Source organism: Carcharhinus amblyrhynchos, unplaced genomic scaffold (assembly GCF_965287045.1).
Source record: "Carcharhinus amblyrhynchos unplaced genomic scaffold, sCarAmb.v2.hapA scaffold_907, whole genome shotgun sequence".
In the NCBI taxonomy this organism is placed as follows: Eukaryota; Metazoa; Chordata; class Chondrichthyes; order Carcharhiniformes; family Carcharhinidae; genus Carcharhinus; species Carcharhinus amblyrhynchos.
This window is the reverse complement of record NW_027650647.1, coordinates 988-15,023: the sequence shown is the minus strand read 5'-3', so window position 1 is coordinate 15,023 and position 14,036 is coordinate 988. Positions and strand designations below refer to the sequence as shown.

Below are 14,036 nucleotides of genomic sequence, written 5' to 3'. Positions count from 1 at the left end.
AATTACTGGGGGGGCACAGGTTTAAGGTGTGAGGACAAGGTTTAAAGGAGATGTATGAGGCAGATTTTTTACACAGAGGGTGGTGGGTGTCTGGAACTCGCTGCCGGGGGAGGGAGTGGAAGCGGATACGATAGTGAGTTTTAAGGAGCATCTTGACAAATCCATGAATAGGATGGGAATAGAGGGATATGGTCCCCGGAAGGGTAGGGGTTTTAGTTCAGTCAGGGGCAGCATAGTCGGTGCAGACTTGGAGGGCCGAAGGGCCTGTTCCTGTGCTGGAATTTTCTTTGCTGTTTGAAAAGTGGGAAGCGGAAGATCTTGTGTTGAGGGAGCGGTTAAACCCAAAACTCTCCATGACTGTTTCCTTCCTTCCCTCCTCCTCTGATCAAGGTACAGACTACAGGTCAGAAAAGGACATGAGTTAGTCCTGGCTGGTATTTATAAAATGTTGAGAGGAATAGATAGGGTGAATTCTCAGAGGCTATTTCCCAAGGCTGAAATGGTCGCTACGAGAGGACACAGGTTTAAGGTGCTGGGGAGCAAGTACAGAGGAGATGTTAGGGATAAGTTTTTCACTCAGAGGGTGGTGGGTGAGTGGAATCGGCTGCCGGCAACAGTGGTGGAGGCGGATTCAATAGGGTCTTTTAAGAGACTTTTGGATAAGTACATGGAACTTAGTAAGATAGAGGGTTATAGATAGGCCTGGTAGGTATGGATACGATCGGCGCAACTTGTGGCTGAAAGGCCTGTTTGTGCTGTAGTGTTCTATGTTTTTCTATTTCCAAACCATATTAATTTGCACTCACTGTTTAGGGAAAGGTAGAGAATTATTGACTTTATTTCTTTTTAAAAAATATATCTAAATTTCAAGGGTTTAGTCATGGCAGGAGAGCTCAAAGCTGTGGTCTGCTCTTCTTGCTCCATGTGGGAGCCCAGGCACATTTCCAGTGCCTGGGGCCCTGTATGTGTGCAGGAAGTGTGTCCAGCTACAGCTCCTGGAAGCATGAGTTTCGGAGCTGGAATGGCAGCTGCTGACACTGTGCAGCATTCACGAGTCTGAGAGCATTGTTGATAGCACATTTAGGGAGGCAGTCACACCACAGCTGAAAGATTTGAGGAAGGAAGGGAATGGGTGACCACCAGGCGGTCCGAGAGATGTAGGCAGCAGTTCAGGAATCCCCTGGAGTCTCGTTCACAAATCAATATTCCATTTGGGAGGCTGAGGAGGGCACTGGTTCCTCCAGGGAATGCAGACAGAGACAAGCTACTGGCATCAGCCTGTCCATCATTGCGGGATGTTTTGCCCTGCTGTTGGGAGGGGTTTAAATTAATTTAGCAGGGGGAGGGACACAGACCGTGAGCAGAATAAGGGCACGGAATCATAGAGTAAAACAAACCAGTCTGAGGAGTGCGGCTGGATGGAGTTCAGGGGAGTGAGGCCAGGCTGGATAATCTGTACCTTAACACCCGGAGAATTCCAGGGAAAACGGATGAGTTAAGGACAATGATCGACAGGTGGAAATGTGATATTGTAACCATCAGAGAGACATGGTTAAAGGACACAATTAACAAGTTAATATTCCGGGATATAGAATCCTCAGGTGAGACAGAGGAGAGGGTAAAAGAGGAGGAGGCGTTACATTATTAGGTAAGGAGACAGTTTACTGCAGGAAGGAGAGATGATATATTGGAGAAGGCATCAAATGAAGCTGTGTGGGTAGAGCTTAGAAATAATTATTAGGAGTTTATTATAGACCCCCACCCCCACCCCCAGACAGTCAGCAGGATATTGAGGAGTAAATCTGTGCTCAGTTTGTGGAGGTGTAAAAACAATAACTATCGGTGATTTCAACTTTCCCAACATTAACTGGGATATACACAGTGTTAAGGTGTTGGATGGAGTAGATTTTGTGAAAATCAGTATGTGGAGGGTCCACAGGGAGGGAGCTGTGCTGGACCTGGATCTGGGGAATGAAGCCAGACAGGTGGTTGAGGTGGTGATGGGGGAGCATTTTACTGATAGCGATCACAACACGGTACAATTTAAGCTTGTTATGGACAAGGAAATAGACACATTGGAAGAAAGGTTTTGGATTGGGGGAGAGTGGATTTTAATAAAATAAGACAGGATCTGGCCAAGGTAGACTGGGAACAGTTATTAATGGGAAAATCTACAGAAGAGCAGTGGGGGGCATTCAAAAAGAAATGGGGAGGGTGCAAGCCCAACATGTTCCTTCTGGCGGGGGGGGGGATAGGAAGGAATAACAAGTCCAGAGAACCACGGATGACCAGAGATGTTCAGGATCCAATGAGAAGGAAAAGAAAGACTTTTAAAAAGTACAAGGTGAGCAAATCAATGGAGGCATTAGTGAAATGTGGAATGTGCAGGGTGGAACTTCAGAAAGCAATTAGGAATGCAAAGAGGGGATATGAGAAAGCTCAGGCTGGTAAGAGTAGGGAAAATCCCAGATATATCTCAGTATATCAATGGGAAGAGGATAACCAGGGAAAGAGTGGGGCCCATTAGGAGCAAGGGGACAATGTGTGGGTGGAGCCAGAGGGCATTAATAGAGTGTTAAATGAATACTTCACATCCACCTTCACCCAAGGGAATGAGGACGATGGTGTGGAATTCAGGGAGGTTCTTGAGCAAATTGACGTGGGGAAGGACAAGGTATTTGGAGGTGTGTATCGTAGATCATAGAATCATACAGTGCAGAAGGAGGTCATTCAGCCCATCTGTTGGCAGCCTTGAAAGTGGATAGATCTCCAGATCCAGATGAATTGTGTCCCACACTGCTGTGGGAGGGAAGGGAGGAGATTGCAGGAGCCCTGACCCAAATTTTCAATTCCTCTTGGGTCACGGGGAAGGTTCCAGGATGACTGGAGAACAGCAAATGTGGTTCCGCTATTTAAGAAAGGTTGTAGGGAAACTAATAGAGAAACTTTTGAAGAAGAGCATCTATCTCCACTTGGAGAGACAAAGCTTGATCAGGGAGAGTCAGCATTGGCTTCGTCAGAGGGAGGAGGTGACTGGGTGTGTAGCCGAGGGGGAAACAGAGAGTGATGAGAGGAACGGGACCCGCTGTGAGGGGGGGGGGGACCCGCCGTGGGGTAGGGTGGGGGGGGGGGGGTGCGCGGTGCGGACCTGCCGTGCAGAGTGGGGGTCCAGACCCGCCGTGGGGTAGGGTGGGGTAGGGTTGGGGGGGGGGGGGTGGTGGCGGCCGGACCTTCTCAAGCAGCAAAGTGTCAAAGCCTCCCAGCTGTCTGGGTGGAGAATGGGCAGCAATGAATGTGGAAATTATTGAATGGAGAACAGTAATCTCAGAGCGATTACGGGAAAGGAGGGGGAGGACACTGGACAGTAAATAAATTCAGCACAAAAAGATTTTTGATCTTACATCAACAAAGACAGCATTGATATATCCACAGGAACCCTCGATATTCCGCACCGACATCAGGCTGGGCCGTACATGTTCCGCTGACAGGGGTAAAGACACACAGTACAGCTCACTAAACAGACTGGGTATGGAGACACACCGCTGGACACTCACTCCTCAGCGAGGGAACCTGAGACCAGAGAGTCCGGGATCAGAGCACCCCCCCCCCCCAACTCACCCTCTCAGGGAGGCTGGACAGAGCCCCCCCCACCCCACCCTCTCAGGGAGGCTGGACAGAGCCCCCCCCCCGCCCCCCCCAACTCACCCTCTCAGGGAGGCTGGACAGAGCCCCCCCCCAACCCTCTCAGGGAGGCTGGACAGAGCCCCCCCCCCGCCCCCCCCAACTCACCCTCTCAGGGAGGCTGGACAGAGCCCCCCCCCAACCCTCTCAGGGAGGCTGGACAGAGCCCCCCCCCACCCCACCGTCTCAGGGAGGCTGGACAGAGCGCCCCCCCCGCACCCTCTCAGGGAGGCTGGACAGAGCCCCCCCCCACCCCACTGTCTCAGGGAGGCTGGACAGAGCCCCCCCCCACCGTCTCAGGGAGGCTGGACAGACCCCCCCCCCCCCCCCCCCCACCGTCTCAGGGAGGCTGGACAGAGCCCCCCCCCCACCCCTCAGGGACGCAGGTTGCAGCCCCTCCCTCCTTCCCAGGGAGCAGGATGGAGCTGGGGCTCCTCCCAGGCGCTGCTGGGGCTGGGGGTGGGGGGGGTTGGGGGGACCTGGTTCATCGGCCCAGTTCCTCTTATTCCTCAATATGAGAGCTGGGAACTGGACTTCCTCCTGCTGTGGGATCTCCTTTTAATAGTTCTCAATCTGTGATCACCTTCACTGTTGGAGCTGGTGTTATATTTCCGAACTCTGTGGTCCTGACACCTTCCCCTGTGTTCTGTACATCAGGGAGAGGGGAACCCCAAAAGCTCGTGAGTTTATTATCAAATAAATCAGTTGGACTTAAACCTGGTGTTGTCAGACTTCTAATTCTGTACATTTGACCAGTGTTTCTACTTTCCAGTGGCTCTACTAATAACTCTTACATTCTTCCATCAACTGGACCCTTCCAGCAACTAAATCACTTTTGTACCAACATTTGTCCTTTTGGAAATTTGCCTGTTCTGGTTCAGATGTATTGTGTTCCTGTACAGATACTCTGTCAAGTCAGCTCATTGGTCCTGATAATTCTGTAACATGTGAGTATCAGATGACCCTAGAGTTCCTCACCATGTCTCTAACAGTCTGATTACCGTGTTACCATCTCTGCCTATAACTCTCCCTGGGGCATTCCATTATTCCATTGTCTCTCTGATAGAATACTATAACCCCTTGCTGGAAAACAGTGTTTGTTGTCTGTACATAAAGAACTGTAAATTCTTTCAGAGAATTCTATTTATAAGCAAAGGCAGAGTGAATTGTAGTCCTTTCCCAAGCTGGAGGCTGGATTTTAGCGTTTCTATCAGATAATAATTGATACAGACTATAGCCCCCCAGTCATCTGTAATGAGTTCTTTGCACATACTATCCATTCTAGGGCTTTATTTAACTGATCTGCTAAACTTTCCCCCAGCATGTCAGCTATCACTGTGTGATTTCTCTCACACACCCCATTACTAACTGGGCTTTCTGCAGCGTATTCCTGCCTACGATATCCCTGTTTTCACACATATCCTAAACTCATCACCCCCATTGTCTGTCAGGAACTTTGCCGATAGCCTCAATCCCGATCCATTTTTCCGGATCTGATCCAGGATTACTCTCTTTTCTATGGACAACGGTTGATTGTAGATTTAGTGACCAGATTTAGTCAAAGTGTAAAATGAATATATTGTTTGCTTTATCCCAGACCTTCAGGTCCATGGTCACATGGTCAAGGGTAGAGTTATTATTGGCCGTGATGGTGTCCCTTTCTGTACTTCCTATAAACCTCACAGCGATCACTCAGCTGTTCCAGCAGTTTAATATAGTCTTCTTCTCTTACACCTGCTCCTTTAAGAACATTTCCAGCCTGGGAGGAGATGGATGTGCAAATTGCAGAAGCAGCTTCAACACAATGAGGTTTTTATCAGCTGAAGTCCCATTTCCAGGTGCGAATAACACTTCCTTAATCTCTTTACCCAAAAAAAAAATTTCTCATTAACGAAATACAATCCTGTCTTGACTGTGTAAATTGTCATTCCCCCCCCTATTTTTCAAAAAAACTGTTGCCTAATCATTTTCTATATCCTGCTTCATGTGTGCTTTCTTCACCGATCTACTCAGAAGCAAAGATATCTCACTCGACATAACATCCGTGTTAATGAAATGATTCGCTCTGGCAATATTGCAAGAGATCACCGCTCTTTTCAGTGACTTCAGGGTAATATCATCCCCAAATCTAAAACTTATGGAACTTTCAAATTCTTTAACCTTGTTCCGATTTTCAGCATTTAAAGAGTCCAGGTAACATTTTAACCGGTCAGTTCCACACACAGTAGATGCGCAGCCACTGTCTAATACAGCACAGTTAAAGGAATCTTCAACCAAAACTTTCATTACAAACCTTCTTGTTAATAAGACAATGCCTTCTTTCTGGTCACTATCTCTTTCCTCTTTCGATTCTTCTGTGTCATGTTAGTTTTAAATATTCTATTAGATCATTCGGGAAGTATCATGAAATTTAAGTCACATCGAAAACACCAGTTAATCATACCCTGGGCATTTCTGGGGTTCATTTTCCTGTTGCCATTCTCCATATCCTTCCTCTTGCTGCTATAAAGAGGTTTCTATTCTCGTCATTTCTAGGTCCCTATCTTCTGCCATATTCCTGTAGCCAGCTTGTACCTGTACAATCTCACCATCCCATTAACATCTGCTTCACTCTGTTTTAACGCTGCTGTCACTGTTGTGTTGTAAAAGCCGTGGGGATGGAATGTTTTCCTGGAAAGTTTTTTAAGGCCTCGAGCATTTGATCATATCAGCTGTCTGTAATTTAATTTCTGTCAAAACCAGGAGCCTATCCAGATTGGTCACTTTAGCACAGTCCAGTAACTTAAACACCAACACGGACTGTGGATTTGAGAGGTGGTGTTTTTTATATAGTCTATTAAATTTACTAAATTCCATCACAAACTCTTCAATAGAAATATCCTCTGATTTCCAAAATCTATCGAAATCTGATCAGGCTTCAGACACACATCCTTTTGATAAATCTTATCCATAAAGCTCAGTAAGTGATCCAGACCAAACGTTCCAGCTCCAATTCAGAAAATACTTTTTACTTCTTTATGGTAAAGAAAAGAGCCAAAGACATTCCTTGTTTTCCTCTACTCAAACCGGTTACTATAGTCCACATGAAGACTTCACTTCTCCAGTGGTCAGAAGGTTCAGTCTCTGAGATAGTCGGATCCTGATACTTTTACTCTGGGTTCAGCCGTTTTGCTGTTGCTAATCTCTCTTTTGTTGATTTGAGTGAAGTTTTCTCCCTTTTGTTTTGCGTTGTAACTTGTAGCCCTTTACTGAGAACCAACAACCATCGTCTGCTGTCTCTGTTTCAGCCTCCAGCTTATTGTTCAGTTCAGCTTCTTTATAAACTCCCTGTATTCCTTCGATCTAACTCCACATCTAATTCTCCAGCAGTAACCCAGTGCTACCTGTCACCCCTTATCAGTGACTTTGATTGGATAATTGAAATTGGGATTTAATGGGAAGGATTGTTAACCCATTCCTACCACCTTCCATCCAGCACCCAAACCTTTCACTTTGGCCCAAAGGAGAGATCAGGAGGGACCATACAGACAGGATCTGAAGATTTTCACACCGCTCCACACACAACAACAGGAGTCGCTCCAGTGGTTCAGGAACCAGCGTCTCAGAACGAGACGGAGGTTTATGTTTCCCAATTTTCCAGGGAGGGTAAAGGTCAGACAAAGCAGTCAGTAGAAAAGCCATGACTCGTGTCGCAGGTGTTTCAGTGGCTGATGCCACGTGTGTGAGGGATGTGATCGGGGTTCTTACCTGGAAGAATATCAGGAAACCTGTTCTTTATGTGATTGCTGCTTTTCAGAGCTTCTCTGTGTTGGTGGAACTTGAATAGCTGACAGAATGTCTGCAGCATCTAGACAGAAACACAATAAAGAGGATCAGTCCTGTGGGACTCCTGGCACAGATGGAAAGGCTGCAACTCCCAGATTCCAACATCTGGCCTCCCCAGTCAGTATCACCTCCGTAATGTGTGATGCCTAAAACTGCACCCCACTCAGTTCAGGAGCGGGAGGGTCTAACCGGGGCTCTGTGTATTTTAACATTTATATCCCACAATTACAGCCGCAATTTCCCACTGCACCACCCCAGAGGATCTCACAGCAGGGCAATGTGCAGGATTCGGGGGGGGCGGGGGGGGAGGTTCATGCTGCCACTCTTGGTGGGGGAAGGGGGAAGGCCAGCGATCAGGGAGGGCTGGGAGGGAGGACAGTCAGCTTGCTGGGGGGTTGGCACTGACGGGGGGGTTGGCACTGACGGGGGGGGGGGGGTTGGCACTGACGGGGGGTTGGCACTGACGGGGGGGTTGGCACTGATGGGGGGGTTGGCACTGTGAGGATGCAGGTCAGGACAACAGGGGGATTGGAGAGCGGGACACGCCGTGGGGCTGGGGTCAGGGCTGGGCTGGGGGCCGGGGTCAGGGACAGGCCGGGGGCCGGGGTCAGGGACAGGCCGGGGGCTGGGGGCCGGGGTCAGGGACAGGCCGGGGGCTGGGGTCAGGGACAGGCCGGGGGCCGGGGTCAGGGCTGGGCCGGGGGCCGGGGTCAGGGCTGGGCCGGGGGCCGGGGTCAGGGACAGGCCGGGGGCCGGGGTCAGGGACAGGCCGGGGGCCGGGGTCAGGGACAGGCCGGGGGCCGGGGTCAGGGCTGGGCCGGGGGCCGGGGTCAGGGACAGGCCGGGGGCCGGGGTCAGGGACAGGCCGGGGGCCGGGGACCGGGGTCAGGGACAGGCCGGGGGCTGGGGGCCGGGGTCAGGGACAGGCCGGGGGCCGGGGTCAGGGACAGGCCGGGGGCCGGGGTCAGGGACAGGCCGGGGGCCGGGGGCTGGGGTCAGGGACAGGCCGGGGGCTGGGGGCCGGGGTCAGGGACAGGCCGGGGGCTGGGGGCCGGGGTCAGGGACAGGCCGGGGGCCGGGGTCAGGGCTGGGGTCAGGGACAGGCCGGGGGCCGGGGTCAGGGACAGGCCGGGGGCCGGGGGCCGGGGTCAGGGACAGGCTGGGGGCCGGGGTCAGGGCTGGGCCTGGGAATATTTGGGGGGCCAGCAATGAAAGCTGGAATTGTGGGGGTCACAGGGCTGGCAAGTGATCGGGAGCCCATCAGAGCGAGGCCACTACACACGTGCTGATCTCGGCACCGGCGGATCGGCACCGGCGGATCGGCACGGACGGATCGGCACCGACGGATCGGCATTGACGGATCGGCACCGGCGGATCGGCACCGGCGGATCGGCACGCGACGGATCGGCACCGGCGGATCGGCACGCGACGGATCGGCACCGACGGATCGGCACCGACGGATCGGCACCGGCGGATCGGCACCGACGGATCGGCACGCGACGGATCGGCACCGACGGATCGGCACCGACGGATCGGCACGCGACGGATCGGCACCGGCGGATCGGCACCGGCGGATCGGCACGGACGGATCGGCACCGACGGATCGGCACCGGCGGATCGGCACTGGCGGATCGGCACCGGCGGATCGGCACCGACGGATCGGCACCGGCGGATCGGCACCGACGGATCGGCACCGACGGATCGGCACCGACGGATCTTGGCGTTGATGTACAAAGACACCCAGATCCCCCTGCAAACTCCCCTCTTCCAATTCACAGCCATTCAGGTAGTGAGCTGCCTTCTTGTTTTTGCTTCGAAAGTGAAGAACTTCACATTTATCCAAATTATACTGCATCTGCCATTGATTTGCCCATTCACCCAGCCTGTCCAGAACATTCTGAAAAATCTCTGCACCCTCATCACAGTTCATCCTCCCACCCAACTTGGTGTCATCTGCAGACTTTGAGATGTTACATTTTGTTCCCTCATCCAAATCATTAATACATATTGTGAATAGCTGGGGTCCCAGCACCGATCCCTGTGGCGCCCGACTAGTTACTGTCTGCCAGTTTGAGAAGCACCCATTAATTCCTACTTTTTGTTTCCTCTCTGCCAACCAGTTTTCTCTCTATCTTAATACATTTCCCCATATCCCATGTGCTTTAATCTTGCATGATAATCTCTTCCATGGGACTTCCCTGGAACTTCTCTGTATCGATATCTCTGGAATTGATGGTATCAGGTAGAAACTTTCAAAAGTTAATTGGGGGAGTCTGTGGGAAGGAAAAGGGACGTCTGGTAAGTGGGAAGCTTTCAAAAGTGTGTTAACCAGGGTTCAGGGTAAACACATTCCTCTTAGACTGAAGGACAAGGCTGGCAGAGGTCGGGAATCCTGGATGACTCAGGATATTGAGGCCCTGGTCAAGAAGAAGAAAGAGACACATAACATGCAGAGGCAGCTGGGGTGAAGTGAATCCCTTGAAGAGTATAGGGGGTGTAGGAGGGAGCTAAGAGAGTAATCAGGGGGGCTAAAAGGGGACACGAGATTGTTTTGGCAGATACGGCAAAGGAGAATCCAAAGAGCTTCTACAAATACATAAAGGGCAAAAGAGTAACAAGGGAGAGAGTAGGGCCTCTTAAAGATCAACAAGGTCATCTATGTGCAGATCCACAAGAGATGGGTGAGATCCTAAATGAATATTTCTCATCAATGTTCACTGTTGAGAAAAGCATGGATGTTAGGGAACTTGGGGAAATAAATAGTGATGTCTTGAGGAGAGTACATATTACAGAGAAGGTTACTCAATTTACAAAATGATGGTTGAAATGTGAGTCTTTACTGGTAATCAAGTCTTAAAGACAATGTGAGTGGCGAGAGGGTTAAGCACAGGTTACAGAGATGTGTATTGTCTCCAGACAGTACAGTAAGTGAGGTTTTGCAAACCCAGGCAAGTCACGGGGGTTACAGATAGTGCGACATGAACCCAAGATCCCTGTTGAGACCGTCCTCATGTGTGCGGAACTTGGCTATCAGTCTCTGATATTTAAACCTGGTGTTATATGAATTTCTACTGTGTTTACCCCAGTCCAACGCTGGCATCTCCACATCACCTGTACCAGAGGTCAGCAATGGGGTTAAAATAGAGAACGTGAGACACTTAAACACTTTCCCAATCTCACCACAAGCTGTTATAAACAATCCCCACTCACAGAATACCTGTCTCCCAATCACTGTGTCAGCAGCACCTCAAAGCAAACACAACCACCAATAAAATTCATAAAACAGCAGAGACTGTGGTTCGAGACATACCTCAAACTCCTTGCTGTAACCATTCCTGCAGTTGTTTGCCATGGCCTTCATACATTGTCCAATCTCTGCCAGTGAAATCGAGGTGTCTCCAAACATCAGCGCCTCCAACAACACAAGATAAATAAATTTATACTGTTCCTGGGACAGAGAGAGAGAAGGAGAATGTGTCAGACCTGGGACAGGGGTCAGGGGGACAGGGAGAGTGAAAGGGAGAGAGGGAGTGTGTGTCAGACCTGGGACAGGGGTCAGGGGGATAGTGGGAGTGAAAGGGAGAGAGGGAGTGTGTGTCAGACCTGGGACAGGGGTCAGGGGGACAGGGAGAGTGAAAGGGAGAGAGGGAGTGTGTGTCAGACCTGGGACAGGGGTCAGGGGGACAGGGAGAGTGAAAGGGAGAGAGGGAGTGTGTGTCAGACCTGGGACAGGGGTCAGGGGGACAGGGAGAGTGAAAGGGAGAGAGGGAGTGTGTGTCAGACCTGGGACAGGGGTCAGGGGGATAGTGGGAGTGAAAGGGAGAGAGGGAGTGTGTGTCAGACCTGGGACAGGGGTCAGGGGGATAGAGAGAGTGAAAGGGAGAGAGGGAGAGTGTGTCAGACCTGGGACAGGGGTCAGGGGGATAGAGAGAGTGAAAGGGAGAGAGGGAGAGTGTGTCAGACCTGGGACAGGGGTCAGGGGGATAGAGAGAGTGAAAGGGAGAGAGGGAGTGTGTGTCAGACCTGGGACAGGGGTCAGGGGGATAGAGAGAGTGAAAGGGAGAGAGGGAGTGTGTGTCAGACCTGGGACAGGGGTCAGGGGGATAGAGAGAGTGAAAGGGAGAGAGGGAGTGTGTGTCAGACCTGGGACAGGGGTCAGGGGGACAGGGAGAGTGAAAGGGAGAGAGGGAGTGTGTGTCAGACCTGGGACAGGGGTCAGGGGGACAGGGAGAGTGAAAGGGAGAGAGGGAGTGTGTGTCAGACCTGGGACAGGGGTCAGGGGGATAGTGGGAGTGAAAGGGAGAGAGGGAGTGTGTGTCAGACCTGGGACAGGGGTCAGGGGGATAGTGGGAGTGAAAGGGAGAAAGGGAGTGTGTGTCAGACCTGGGACAGGGGTCAGGGGGATAGAGAGAATGAAAGGGAGAGAGGGAGTGTGTGTCAGACCTTCAGAAGGAAAAAACTAAACAAAAAATCACCGTAAGCATCAGGAATATTGGTGCTGAGAACCCCACCACCTGCAGGTTCCCCTCCAAACCAATCATCCTGACTGGGAAATATATCATCGTTCCTTCGCAGTCACTGGGTCAAAATCCTGGAGCTGTCTCCCTGATGGGACAATCCACAGAACATGGACTGCAGCAATTCAAGAAAGCAGCTCACCACCACCTTCTCAAGGACAACTAGGGATGGGCAAGAAATACTGGCCAGCCAGAGATGCCCATGTCCCATTAACAAATGGAAGGAGACAGAGAGAGAGTCAGATCTGGAACAGGGAGCAGGACTGCAGCCAAGGTTTCCAAAAGGTGAACTGAGACTTGGACATGGTGGCAGGTGAGGATGGCGTTGGGGGAGAGTCTGTAATATATACCGGAGATAAAACCGGAGACCTGTCTAATATTCCAGAAAATCCAGGATAGTTGGTTACCATCATCTGTGAGGACAACATGGGGCTGGGAATAAATGGTGGTTTAGCCAGAAATTTTCATTATTCTGGGAAAGAATGTTTAAAAATGGGCTGAGAGCTGGAATGTGCTGTGTGTAGGACAGAGGGAGAAGTGACAAGGGACAATGAACTAACCATCCGGTTAGTAAAATAACAAGCTTGTTTCTTTGGTGTAAAGGGTGGATGTGAATTAGTAAATGAGCTGTATCATCTTGGGGATGTGATCTAAGATTTCCTATTCTGGACTGAGGGTTGCTCAGTGTGTGTGCTGAAGCTGGGGGGCGCGGTTTGGTGAACTTGGGAATTTTAAAGATGAATCTTTCACTAAAGTCTGATTGGCGCCTGTTATATATTTAAGCGGTTGTATGATGTGATGGTGATGTGATTCGGATGTTTAGTGTTTTACTTTGTGTGGGCAGCAGCTCCAATAACCAGTCTGGCACTGTACAAAACCACATCTCCCACAATCACTCTCACACTGACTGTTTACATTAAACAATTAACTCAAAGTTACTTTTTAAATTAAGAGGTACATTAAGTTTCTTCCAGGCTTAAACAAGGACATTAAAATCTTTCCAGGAAGGTCTTATGAGGAAAGGCTGAGGGACTTGAGGTTGTTTTTGTTAGAGAGAAGGTTAAGAGGTGACCTGATTGAGGCATACAAGATGATCAGAGGGTTAGATAGGGTGGACAGTGAGAGCCTTTTTCCTCGCATGGTGATGGCTAACACGAGGGGACACAGCTTTAAATTGAGGGGTGATAATTATAGGACGGATGTCAGAGGTAGATTCTTTACTCAGAGGGTAGTAAGGGCGTGGAATGCCCTGCCTGCAGCAGTTGTGACTCGCCAACTTTAAGGGCGTTCAAATGGTCAGTGGATAGGCATATGGATAACATTGGAATAGTTTAGGTTAGAGGGTGATTAGATTGGTTCCACTGGTCGGCGCAACATCGAGGGCCGAAGGGCCTGGACTGCGCCTGGAATGTTCTATGTTCTATAACTGGAATGGTAATTCCATAGCTAGCTGAAAGTGCTTTCTTAGCTGAACAGAACTGACTCAGTGAGCAGGGCTGTGTACAGACTGTCGGAGTGGGGAATTAGTGAGTGAGTCAGCAGGAGGGGAACTACAATGATGAGGATTCCCAGGGCAGCTCCTTCCCAACTGTATCCCACTGTGCTGCTGCCATCTCTGCTCACCCCTCTACCAGGGTTGGTAATGGTGGGGTCTGGGACATTATTAAAAGGTATGATTGTGTGAGTGTGACTGTGTCAGGCTATTGTTTGACTGTCTGTGACAGTTCTCCCAATCTTGGTACAAGCTCCCAGATGTTAGTGAGGAGGACTTTGCAGGGTCGACAGGTCTAGGTTTGCTGTTTGTGTTTCTGGTGCCTAGGTCGATGACGGGTGGTCTGTCCAATTTCATTCCTTTTTTTTACTTTGTTGAATATAACTCTCACTCGGCAGTTAACAGATAACCACATTGCTGTGTCTCTGGAGTCACGTGTAGGCCAGAAGGGCTAGATGGCCTACTCCTGCTCCTATTTCCTATTTCTTATTTCCTTCCCTAAAGGACATTAGTGACCCAGT

The 14,036-nt window shown here is 50.5% G+C and overlaps 1 protein-coding gene across 1 annotated transcript in view; it reads right to left on the bottom strand.

The window, feature by feature from the left end:
- The window catches only part of LOC145340295 (receptor-type tyrosine-protein phosphatase alpha-like), a gene marked incomplete at its 5' end in the record, with an annotated part of 34,039 nt that extends 23,085 nt beyond the window's left edge, over positions 1–10,954 (bottom strand). Inside the window, 3 exons of the mRNA XM_080184737.1 lie at positions 3,402–3,481; positions 7,429–7,528; positions 10,817–10,954. Coding sequence (XP_080040863.1) covers positions 3,402–3,481; positions 7,429–7,528; positions 10,817–10,954 — 318 coding nt within the window. The remainder of the gene's footprint in view (positions 1–3,401; positions 3,482–7,428; positions 7,529–10,816) is intronic.
- Positions 10,955–14,036: the final 3,082 nt, after the last annotated feature.